The sequence below is a fragment of the Leptinotarsa decemlineata genome, unplaced genomic scaffold, assembly GCF_025532065.1.
Source record: "Leptinotarsa decemlineata unplaced genomic scaffold, Ldec_3_MD MMD2_tig00000882_RagTag_RagTag, whole genome shotgun sequence".
In the NCBI taxonomy this organism is placed as follows: domain Eukaryota; kingdom Metazoa; phylum Arthropoda; class Insecta; order Coleoptera; family Chrysomelidae; genus Leptinotarsa; species Leptinotarsa decemlineata.
In genome coordinates, this window is record NW_027412556.1 from 9,591,528 (window position 1) to 9,604,497 (window position 12,970).

Genomic DNA, 12,970 nt, shown 5'->3' on the forward strand with positions numbered 1-12,970 from the left:
ACAACTGCTAGATGCTTATCCTGATTTACATGAGAGTAGTGGCTACGAAAAATGCATTAAAAAATAATTTGGCTGCTTCTGTTTTTTATATTTCTATGTTTGAATGTTCCTGGAAATTGAAGCAAAACCTGCTTTATTTTCCAACTCTGAAAATATACTCTTTACTCAGGTTTGTTTCAGAGTATCGTATTCAAAACTCACTGAAGAAAGCCTCTATGGAATTATATTGTTATTCAATTAATTGAGACTCGCTTGGAACAGTTTGGCCTTCAGAAAATAGTAAATTATTGTTGAAATTGATTTTTTATTCAACAGGCAATGTATTTTGGAGGAATCTACCACAAGAGTTCAATACCGTCATCATCATAAGTTTTCTATCAATTAATGTAGCTCTTTCTGGGTGTGTAGTCCCTTCATTTTTCCCTTATATCAATTCCTCAACTTGCTGAATGTTGTTGAAGCCTGCACCACACGCATTAACTACACTGAGCTTGGGGCTAAGGGATGAAGCAACACCTTTAACAGCATTCAGCTACCCTCACCTACCCATGTCACCTATCATTTTTTTAGAAATTAGTTTTTAATCCATCAGTGATAACTTTGATACCATCTGTTGAGCAACTACTGCAACACATTCGATTGGTTCTGGGCTTTACTATCTAGATCAATGCCCCTGACGTTGTGGAGGGGGTATTGATCGTGTAGTTCATACGGGTCCTTCCTCTCTTCTGTAGATGGCAGTGGTTGCTTTGGATGTTGCCATACAGCAAGATCGTTATTTGGCAAGTACACACACTTACACACAAGTTCGATTTGGCGAAACCCGTACAATGAAAACAAAAGATACGTTGGCATTCAAAACATTTTTGCATGATCGTCTCTAGATTGTCTGGGCGATTTTTTTGAATTTGATTGCCTCGTATCTGAAATAGAATAGATTTTTGGTGGTTGCATGTACCATACCTATATTTTTGTTGGGTCATGACATGGTGAATTTTTTTAGTCGGTTTCGAGATTCTATGTAATGATTAATCTTAATGATAAAATTATGATAAAATAGGTTCTTTTGATGACCAATTTAGTTTGTATATATTCATATCCAATATTGAATGAAGAAAGTAACTTGTCTAATTTCTAATCAGATTTTTATGATAGGTTATGATAGGTTTTGGTTTATTGAACAATTTTCAAGTAAACTAGCCCATTTTGATAAACATATCCTAAAATATACAATGATATGGTAAATGTCCTTTAGGTTCCTGCAATAGGTACCTAAATTAACAAAAATTTTGCCGAAATTGCCAATACCAAAACAATTCAAAGCCTATAACATATCAAAATTACCAACTATTTATATAAAAACACTACATGTGAATTGCTCCAGTTACTAATGGATTCTAAACTAGTTGTCAAAATTCGCAAATTGAAAAGGGGAGAGTTGCTTAGTTCTAGTTGATCATTGAGGGTTCTGAAGTTGGGGTATTCATACAATTTATTCTCTCGAATTATGATAGCTCTAATCCTTTTGACTTACGTCAAAGACGTGTTTCATAAGACGTATGTCAAAAGAGTTAGAGCTATCACAATTTGGGGCAAAAGTTTTAGAGTGGATTTCGGGTTTTGAAAACGGAAAAATATTGTTTTCCGAAACGTCGATAACTAGAGAAAGATTGTGAAAGGTTGTATATCCTAAAAACAGTAGTTGATATTGAGACCCCTACAGAAAATGCCTTTCAAAGAATATCGGCCAACTTGTTCAAATATGAATTTGAGGCGTTGAATCACCGTCTAAATATTTCAGATATAATGAAATGTTCATTCATTGAAAGGAAACTGATAGCAGTCATAAATTTCGTAATAGTGCGAAGAAGATTCTTGCATTTACAGGAGGAACACTTTATTTACAGAGTACTAGAACACCCCAGAATAATATTATTATTGAAGGATTTGTCTTATTACGACAGGATAGTGGTGCTCAGACCCCCATGATATGTTTTGCAAACAACTATTTTCCAAATTTATTTTGGTAGTTTATGAATCAAATGTCATGACCCTCTGCGCGAATTTTGCATGTGGCTGATATATATTTTTGTAAGCCATGTATTCAATACGTTTTTGCTTTTTGATCGCCATACACGTAATAGGTTTTTTGGTAAGGACATTATCGTTTCTGAAAATCAACCAGAGAGTTTCCTCAATTTTTTCTGCCTAGTTCCGGCATCGAAAACAACCCAACTGTGTTCTACCGACTGATGCCTGGTTCTACAGCGCAGACAAACAAGTTCCACACGTTCTACTTGCAGCAAAGGCCTGACAACGGTTTCACGTGGGCTGACATAAAGGTCAATCATCCACTGGACTACGAAACCATCAAAGAGTACAATTTGACAATTCGGGTTGAGGTAAGTTAATGAACGTTAGGTGTATATTGCTGCTGAAAGCACCGATACTTATACCTACTCAGAAATTGAATTTTTGACAGTGAATAAACTTTACACAATATCATTCACTCAATTTTTTTATCTGTTTCTTTCTGTAAGTTTTTCAGTTTTTCCATACTTCAACTCTGACTTTGCAAGCAAAAAATATATTAAATTGAGTCCACTTTTGATTTGTACGAATGTAATTTGATATTTTTCAAAAGAATCAGGTTCTCTCTAAGTTTGAAAACTGGCTGGTATCTCAATCACCACGAAAGAAATAACCAGGAAAGGAATTTCTGACAAAAACTTAACAATCTGCACTAATAGTAGACAAGCCTTATTAGCCTTGAACAGACAACGTGTTATCTCATGGCTAGTGCTAGAGGGCAACCGAGATTTAGCCAAAGCCTCGGTAGATAACATCATCCTGAGGTGGGTTGAAGGCCACGACAGGAGTAAAGGTAATCGCATTGCCGATTTTTTAGCCAAAGAAGTGGGTGGACTAAGAATTTTAGGACCCAATGATACCTACGGCCTGATGACTTCGACAATTGGGGAATTAGCCAAACGTCACACCCATGTTCAATCCCTAAAGAGATGGGATGGAATCAAAGAATGCAGTCTTGTCAGGATCACCCTGGGCGACCCTGGGAAGCTGGCGACGAAGAAATATCTGGCGATGACCAGGAAAAACCTACGTCTAACAGTAGGATTTCTGACTGGCCACTGTCAACTAAGGAAACACCTCCATAATATGGGGCTAGTGGACACACCTCTCTGCAGGATGTGTGAACAGGAAGATGAAACTGTCAGGCATGTCCTATGCGAGTGTCCGGAGCTTCCTGGAAAGGGCAGGATGGACGATGACCTAGGAGGACAACTCCTCGGGAGGATTTACAATGGGTCACATGTGGCCTAAATGCCTTGAGCCTACACTCACCCTCCCTACTCAGCTGAATTAAAAAAAAATATTTTTCCGAAAATCATCGGAGATTCATAATAAACAATGGACAAAGGTACAACAAGTGATTTCTGCTTTGTCGGTTCATGACGAAGGTTGGATTTGCAACATACCGTCGTTTATTTGTTATATCAATGGTTTGAGGTTCTTGTTGATTCCCGGATGACGATTTACGAGTCGACATCAACTCTTCCTTATGAAGGTAGTAAGATTATTTCGCGATTTCTCTTGACAGTTGCCGAGATATCCCTATTTTTTATAACATCCATGTGTATAACTAAAAAATTCAGATCTATGTAATTCAACCAGTAAAAAACGTCCCGTTGGCCTGCTCACAAAAATATCCCTTTCATTTGCGATTGTCATAAAAAGTGTTGACTCTGAATGAGTTAAGTATTGTGATTATTCCTTTGTTTCAGAACAACGGGGCCCAACAACTCGCTTCTGAGGCCACTGTGTATATTCAATTAGAAGATGTGAATGACGAGATTCCGTTGTTTACCGAGAGAGAACAAGAAACCGTACTGGAAGGGGAACCGATCGGGACAAAGGTCACTCAAGTCAACGCGATTGACAAAGACGGAACGTTTCCTAATAATCAAGTAAGTTAACTAACATCCAGAAAAGTTTGACGATACCAGAGTCGTAGCTGCATCCTTTCAAATGAATTTTGATGGAGGACGAAGGGCTTTTATAATGCAAAAAGAGATCAGTTACTTCTCTCTATATTTTTTTAATGACCGTTGCTTTCCACTTGGGCGTATTTGGCCAGGCTCCTTCTATAAGTAATTGACAACAGCTTCCTCGGGGGGCGCAGTGATCTTGCTTGAAGTATCTGAGTTTTTTCGCACATTTTTTTATAAACAATACTTCGTTTTTTGAGTCCTCTCGTACTGGGAACACCTCTGGGTTTATGTTGTTATCCGAATCACTCCGGCCTGAATACCGGCGTGACTGACGTGGGCCCTCACTTCACCCTAAGTGAATTCAATTTGTACCTTTGTAATATAAAATATTTTGAATAGTTGGTTTCTATCGTGTACTAAACGTATCAACTCTCATTTGATTATCAATAACGACAACAGTGATTGAATAATTGAAAATGTTCAATGGGCTCAGCGTGCTGGGTTTTTTCCATATCCAGGCTAATGAATAACATGCCCGGGCCTAGAAATAATTTTGCATAACTGGATACACGTTGTATTCTTTGACATTGAATAAGTTCATATTTGTGAATGTTCTTTGAAAGACATTTTTGTCTTTGAATTTTTTTGGATTCACCACCACAATGTGAGAAATGGACAATATCAACGTTGACCATTAATTAAATGAAATGGCAAACTGAGGCGCACTTATCTGTTCGGAAAAAAAAGTAGTTTCTGAAAGCTCTTCCATTTACTCCGTCTACTCCACACTTGAACCCACAAACGGAGAAAGTAAATTAGTCCGAAGGTAATCTATTTCTGCACTTTCAACAGAAAAGTCCAATAGTTCTCCAAACTATCTTTCCTCGACCCTCATTATCGTCATTGAATTTTTCAGGTTTACTACTTCATCGTCGATTCTCCTCGTAACGAGGGAAAGGACTTCTTTGAAATTAACAAAGAGACCGGCGAAGTTTTCACGAAAGTGGTGTTCGATAGAGAAAAGCAGGGAGCGTACGCGTTGGAAATCGAGGCCAGGGACGGAGCGCCGTCTGCCAGACCGAACAGTGACAACGAACCGAATTCAGGTAAGTGAGAAGGCCATACTAGAATGCATTTCACCATTTGAGTATTTGTTATTTCCGAAGTTATTGGCAGATGCAATATTCCATCAATAAATTAGACACAAAAAACAAATAATGAATACAAATTTAAAGCAACACAAAATAATGAAACGACGAATAGTTACAACATCAACGAAAATGTTTCGAAGCAGAGATGTTATAGGTAAACACAATAATTTTTCTTTCTTTGGATATTGAAAAATGAGGGGAACATAAAAACAACAGTTCCAGAAGCATTGACAGCCGAGGAATATGTTATCTATAAGACCTTGAAATCTTCTCTATAGTACTCTCAGAATTTTAACATCTACTCCTTTTGTTTGAAAGTAGTTACCAATGTTTCTTGGTGAATTTGACTAATTCAGACTTCCACTGTCTAATATGACTCTAATATGATTCGAAATCAAGTTGCTTTACGACGTTCAATTTTCACGTCATTCGAGCGCTTCCACCTATCCCCTCTTCCCTCTATGCTTTACCGCTTTAACGGGAACAGACCGTTTACCCGCTTGCTATTTTCCTCATGATATGTTGCATATCTCTACTCTAGCTTAGCTGAATGCGCCGTTGGACAACATTTATGCAGCTTCTTCAAACTTCCCCTTAAACCAGTTTTTCTCCTTGTGGATAATCTCAGCTTGGGACCACAGATAGTTATCTATTCTACGGCTGTAGCGTGTTGACCTACCCTAGATTTTTCTAGTCTTCGGAGTTGGATAGGTGCTTTGTATTCTTTGAAACGAGCTCAGTGGCTCGCTCAGTCTGGACGATATATTTTTGTCACAGTCCTCGCAGCTCATTTCATATATCATCATCATTCATCCGTTAGGTCCATACGGAGGACAATACATTTTGCAATTTCAGGAAGATTCTTCATAAATGTACGTTTCGTAATTGAATTACCGACTATATTTGAAGAAAACCCCTTGCTGATAGCTATGTCTCTGATAAAATTTGTATCCATATCGTTTCTTTCTTCCATTATTTTGATAACGGTAAATGCTATCGATTTGAAATGTTTGCCATTGTATCCTAGATGACAAGCACTAGCATTGTCCTTGATAGAAAACTCACCTGGAACGCTCACTTGGAAAGAGTTTTACACAAAGCCAGACTGTCCCTATGGACATGTCAATGGATTTGTGGTAAAACTTGGGGTTAGGTCCTAAACAAATCCATTTAATTTATGTGATGATTGTCAGACCAATGATTACTTATGGTGCAATTGCCTGGTGCCCGACGGCTTCACAGAAAACGGCCCTGGCGAAGCTCTCTGGTTTACAGAGACAGACTTGTCTGGCCATTAGTGGTGCCATCAGTACCACGCCGTCAGCGGCCATAAAGATCCTTCTAGATCTACCTTCTCTCCACATTTTTCTGGAAAGAGACGCTAGATGGACTGCATATAGACATGCGCACATTGCCAATTGCACAAATCAATTTAATGCAGAGCGCAACAGATTATTGATTGACACCGGAAGTCACAACATTCTGGAAATGACTTCTGACTTTATACCTCCAACTGTCAACTACGAACTGCCTTATAAGGTACTGTTCCCGATTAGAGAGGACTGGATATTCCGGGAGAAGAAAATATTAAGAGCAGATAGTTGTTGGTTCACAGATGGATCAAAAACACCTTCCGGTTTTGGTGCAGGTGTTTTCAGTCGCAGATCCAGGTCAGAGATATCAACCTGCCTAGGAACCTATGCGGCTGTATTTCAAGCAGAAATTTACGCTATTGAATTGTGTGCGGAGAGATGTGAAGAATCCAACCTCATTCACAAGTCAATAAAAATATTCTCGGACAGTCCATCGGCGTTGGAAGCTCTTGGCTCCTACCGAGCAACATCTGACATCGACTCTCCTCGATAGGAAGACTCAACAGATTGTCTCTGGTCTGGAATCCTGGCCATACTGGCCTGGAAGGCAACGAGGCTGCAAAGAAAGGTGCTGCAAGCAGCTTCATCGAACCAGAACCTTTTATTAGCATCGCTTTAGGCTTTGCCTAAAGATGGCACAGAGATAGAACACCTGAATGGCAAGAAGATTTATGGACTTCTGGCAGAATATTCCAGGATTGGCTTACTCCAGGCGTTCATTCACCCTTCGAAACTTGATACTAATCGATATCTAACAGGCCTTCTTACAGGTCACTGTCATTTGAATCATCATATGTAGAGACTCGGACTGTAGGAAGACAGTGTGTGTCGTTTCTGCTCGGAAAATGATGAAACAGCAGAGCACATACTTTGTGCCTGCCCCGCTGGGGACCGAATCAGGTGTTTAGAATTCGGCAGAGCCGTACACTCATAATCTGACCTGAAAATACACTCATCATACAAACTAATCGGCTTCGTTAAGAGGCTGGGTTTATTCGGTCGAGTGTGAATAGGTGTGAGCCACAATAAACCTTTGCGGGTTGCGGTGGAGGTCGAATAAACCCACTCACTTTGGACCTAACCTAACCCTAATTACCAAAATATTATGGAAATGCACAGAATTAGATTCGACCTACATTTTCAGACAGATCATAGCAATGTATTGAAAAATGATTACTTTGATTTCAGAATAAATCTGAAATTCGATAGTTTCATCAACTTGTTGGGCTCCTAATAACGGTATACTTTCGACGTTCTAAAAATGGCCGTAGAACTAATAACGTTAAACACGCATGCTGCCAGATTGGAACAAGTTGTTGGAATTCAATACGTGACAAAATATACGTCTGGATATATGTTCAAAGGGTCATGACGTGATTCGAAAAAAATCCCTTCGATTGAATTTCTTGGTTGACTGGGTCGAGTAGAATTTACGCTTCACGATATAATAACTGAAAACGATTGTATAACTGTCGATTGCTCTCCTCTGTAGCTGAAAGAACGACTGAATGGCTAGCTTGTTCATATAAATACAAATAAAGTCCTTTTCAAAATGGAATTCAAACGAAATCCACAAATCGTGTTGATGGAGGCTCATGAAATTCAGCATCGGTCGTTTTATCTATTCATTGTACCATAATTGCAAATTTTTCAGTAAAACTCACAAACGAGCTTCGTATAGTTACTATTCGAGTCTACGCTTGGGGTGTCACAACCAGAAAGGGTTAGATAGTATGTTGGATTGTGGCGAAATTGACTATTTTTGGGTAGGTACTATTGGGTCCAAGAATCATGTGATACAGTGAGTCAAGAATGCCAGTATTTTATGGGGGGGGGCGACCTATTCCTTGCCTGCCTTATTGCGCGCCCCGCCATAAGAAACTATAGAAAGGGAAACGAAACTCCCCGCCATGTTCCCGTTTCAGCATGTTCTCGTCCTTTGACGTCCTGTCGCAGTATAAGATTTTTGCTTCAGTGTGGCAAGCATGATATTGAGATTCGAGAGTAGAAAGGGCATCATTCCACCAAGGACTCCAATAATCAGAACAACCATATCAACAGAGTGGTCTGGATAGAGTATGCGGAGCTTCATATACCATCCGCTTTTTCTTCTCTTTCGAGACGATAGTAGCCAGGAGCTGGAAACTCCACAACAGATATCTTTTTGCTCTGATGGTCGATGCTGCAGGAACCGATACACCCATCACGCTACTAAGGATGACTAAGGTGCTGAAGTCACCATCCTGTCAGACCATGAAAAACTCCTCCGACTTCAGCCCTCTAGAGAAGGCGGAAGTTGAAGGAGATTCCATGCTTTACCTTGTGTTGCCTCAAGAGTGAAGTGACCTCTGTGGATTTCATACGGGCCTTTCACTGAGCGGGTTCCAACTCGGTGATAGACTAGTGGTCACCTCGTTCGGTATCGAAGTAGTCCGAGTTCATGAGCTGCTGGGAAAGCTGTCCTAAAGAGAAATGCTTTAATTCCTGCACTCTCATGGTCTTAGACCATGCAGAGAAGGGGACCCGAACTTCTGGCGACTTTACAGGCTCAATCCAGTTTCATTCTTTCATGTAGACACTCCAAACTCGAAAGTCCACGGCCTCGGAGGAATTATAACCGTGGAACAGACGATTTGAGATGCGAACTCCTATGAAGATGCGTCAATTTTAGAGTCTACGACGAATTGTTTCCGTCGGGTTCATTCCACTATCCCAAACGAGTAGAGTAAGAGTGAAACGGCAAGCATATTCGTTGCAGAAACTTTGTTTTTTCCCGACATTTCCGATGACGGAATCTGTCGGACCTTATGCTCATATTGCCGCGAAGAGAGTTCTTCACTGTTGTTACCTCGTGTTTCACCTCGAGGTAAGTAGATATACGTCTCTCCGGTATACAGATGGTGTAGGATGCTTCCATCTAGGAGCTGCACATCCTCTCCGCAGTCCCCGCATTATTATTACCATTTCGAATGATTCAGAATGAATTAAATTCTCGTCGGAATATTCTTAGGAAAAAACCTAGTTTTTTCGAAGATTTGCTCAGCTGAAATTAGAATTTTTTTGCTCTTTTAGCTGCCAGAGCTTTTTTCAATTGTTATTTGCTTCTTTGAGGGTTATGATATAGAAATTTGCATATTAGAAGAACATGGAATTGATAAAATTGTGTGCCATGTGAAGTTTCCACTTCATGTCCGCCACGGCTTCTCTGGGTGGATCGCATTTGAAGCTTCCAATTTTCCATGACTTTGGTGCATAAATCAGGCTGAATTTGATCGATGGCGTGGGTTATGTTAGCTTTGAGGACCACTGTCGTTTGCGGCTCATTTGCATACACCTACTACCTGAGAAAAATTCATAAGTAGAAGTCTAAGGGAGTCAAATCGCACGATCTCGGTGGTCAGTTCACATCACCTCCTCGTGTAATGACCATGCCCTCATATTGCTTGTGCAGAATATCCAATGTGACATGAGCTTTGTGGCACGTATCGCCGTCCTGTTGAAACCACATATCGTTAGTGTCCGGATCGTCCAATTTGGGCCAAAAGAAGTTTGTAATCATCGACCTATAGTGCTCGCTATAGTGTTGGCTTGGCCAATGTCGTTCTCAAAGGAATATGGACCAAATACGCCGCCAGCTCAAAATCCAAACCGTTGGAATTGGCCGCGGTGGTAGTGCGCCCGACTCACGATCGGAAGACCGTGGGTTCGATTCCTGCCTCGACCAGATTTTTTTCTCGAGATAATTTATCTGGTTGAAGCTGGGATGATTCTGCAACCTAGGAATCACACGTTAAAAGGTAAGACCTCGTTAGTCCTTAGCTCGCACAAGTTTCTCAACTCCTGAGAGTTGTCGTTCGTATGGGGGCGACAGCAGATTAACGGAAAAACAGATTTTCAAACAGAGTATGCATTGGACGCTCTTGGATCTCATGTGGATTGGTATCTTTCCAAATTCGACAATTTTGTTTGTTCATGTATCCATACATCCAGAAATGGGTCTCAATGCTGAAGATGATTTTTCGATGGAAACTAGGTTCAGTTGTCAACTGCTCCAGAGCCCGTTCAGCGAACACACGTCGTTGCCTATGCTCGTTAACCTTCAGTTTCTGTGTCAGTTGAATTTTGTACGGGTGCAGGCCCAAGCCACGACGCAAAATTCGCCAAGTTGTGGTCTGCGAAAGGCCAAGTTCTTGCGAGCGACTCGGATTCTCCTGCACACTCTCACAAACAGCCAAGATTTTTTCGGCAGACCGCCGTTATCAATTGTCAAAGTTAAATGCTTCCAAAAAGCTCAGTCAATAATAACTTCTAAAGCTTCAATTTCCTCTCCTATTTTGTTGACAAGACAGATCGATAGACGGAATTATTTGTTCAAAACAGGAAATGTCACAGCATTATGAGTTGTTAAGACTCTTCTTGGTGTTGAAGTTTTGACCCAAGTGGTTGAATGTAAACAAGAAGTTCAATATGCCTAGGGTTCGTTTTCATCCACAACTTTGGTGGAAATTTGCCGGAAATTATTCAACCCAACCAAGGGAACTTTGGAACTCCTTTGAGAAAGCTTGCAATCACAATATATTTCAGCTTCGATTTTTCAAAGAACAGGAAATGGATGGTTTGTATTTCCCGCAGCTGGATCTATTGTTTTGTCATTTCAGAACTTATGTGGCCTCCAACTTTTATTCACCGGGGTATTATACAGGATGAGGCTAAACTGTGGAGCAAATTCGTGATGTATTTTTTACAACATGTGATGTATAGATATTTGAATTTTTGAATGCAGATTTTTCGATTGTATTCGAAAGTGTTTATCAGTGTTTCGGCTTTACAGAGTGACTTACGATGTGAGAAAATTTGCACAAACAGTTAAAAAGTTATTCATAATTCCACTGAAAAAACGAGGGGGATTATTTTTTTGTCAATATCTCAATAAGTATTGCAGATATTCGAAATGATAGAAAAATCTTTCACGAGCAGAAAATTTACTGACAAAATGTGCAAACTTTGAAAATTGTATGGAAAATATGTATGGTTTCAGGCAGGAAAACAGCTTTCTCATTTTAGTGAAAAAATTTGTGAAAAAATGATGTGTCCCAACCGTAGACGGGATAGAGTGGTTTTCCTATTGCGTGGGACGCGTTGCCAAGGTTTCACGGAATATTTGATATCTGCCACTTATATATCTTGGCTTACAGCAGCGAATAGGGTTCTCACACATGGGCTGAAAAGTCCCGAGTGTAAGAAAGATAACGCGTTTTTTGTTCAAAATTGGTTTCATTCATCAACGTAATCTCCATCAAGAGCCACACAATCATTCCAGCGCCACTCTACCATTTCAATACCATTTCATTTCAGTAGTCACTGGGAGCCAAATCTGGCGAATATGGTGGATGTGGGAGCAATTCGAAGTTCAATTCATATAGTTTTGCTATTGTTTTGATTGACTTATCACTTATGACACTATATGAAACAAAATGTGTGGTCGTTTATTTTCAATTTCGGCCTTCAAATGCTCCAATAACGCTATATAATACTGTGATGTTATTTCCCTTCTCAAGTTAGTCGATGAATATTACACCACGGTCATCCAAAAATATCGAGGTCATAACCTTTTCAGTAGATTGTTGTGTTTTCGGCCGCTTTGGACGAGGTTCACCAGTTGCTCTACACTCAGATGACGATCTTGTTAAATCCGGAGTGAAGTGATGAACCCATGTTTCATCCACTGTCACATATCGACGCAAACATTTCGGTTTGTTACATTCAAACATGGCCAAACACTGCTAAGAATCTGTGAACAGAGCTTTATTATAGTCAAATGCTCATGCAATATAAAGCCAACACGTTCTTTTGATATCTTCACAATGTAGCTAACTCACGCGAGTTCACATTTCGATCATTGAAAACGATTTTGAGGATTTTTTTATTTTTTGGTGTTACTGTCATATTTGAACGTCCACTGCGTTTTGCATCATCCGTGTCTCTACGACCAAGTTTGAAGTCAGCAAACCAACGTTTAATTGTTGTTTCTGAAAGAAATCTTTATAATAATTTTCAAGGCATTTTCAAAATAACAAGAGTAATACTTATGATGCACTGTTTGGAACCTTTGGTGTTTTTTCCCAAAACCAAATCGTTATTTTCAATACCTCGACACGTGTTTCGATCACCAAGTGATCATCTTCAAGAGGAAGATTAAATTGTTCCAAGTTCCAAGAGTTATTGTTCTGAGAGTAGTGTCACTCTTGGAACAATAACTCACAACCTTATGAGTAGAATATCATGAAATTTCAATAGCCTTTTTTTCAAGGTTAGGACTAACTGAAAAAGCGGTGGATGCAATAGGACTAGTGCCATCTATGTGTTACGCCCAAAACTTTTCAGCCTAGGTAGTATGTAGGTTCTTGTACTTTCTGGCCTCTTTTGATGACCGACT

The 12,970-nt window shown here is 39.8% G+C and overlaps 1 protein-coding gene across 1 annotated transcript in view; it reads left to right on the plus strand.

Annotated features, from left to right (window-relative positions):
• Positions 1 to 12,970, plus strand: part of CadN (neural cadherin) — a 796,050-nt gene that overhangs the window by 125,862 nt on the left and 657,218 nt on the right. The window contains 3 exon segments of the mRNA XM_074174961.1: positions 2,213 to 2,402; positions 3,804 to 3,986; positions 4,927 to 5,116. Coding sequence (XP_074031062.1) covers positions 2,213 to 2,402; positions 3,804 to 3,986; positions 4,927 to 5,116 — 563 coding nt within the window.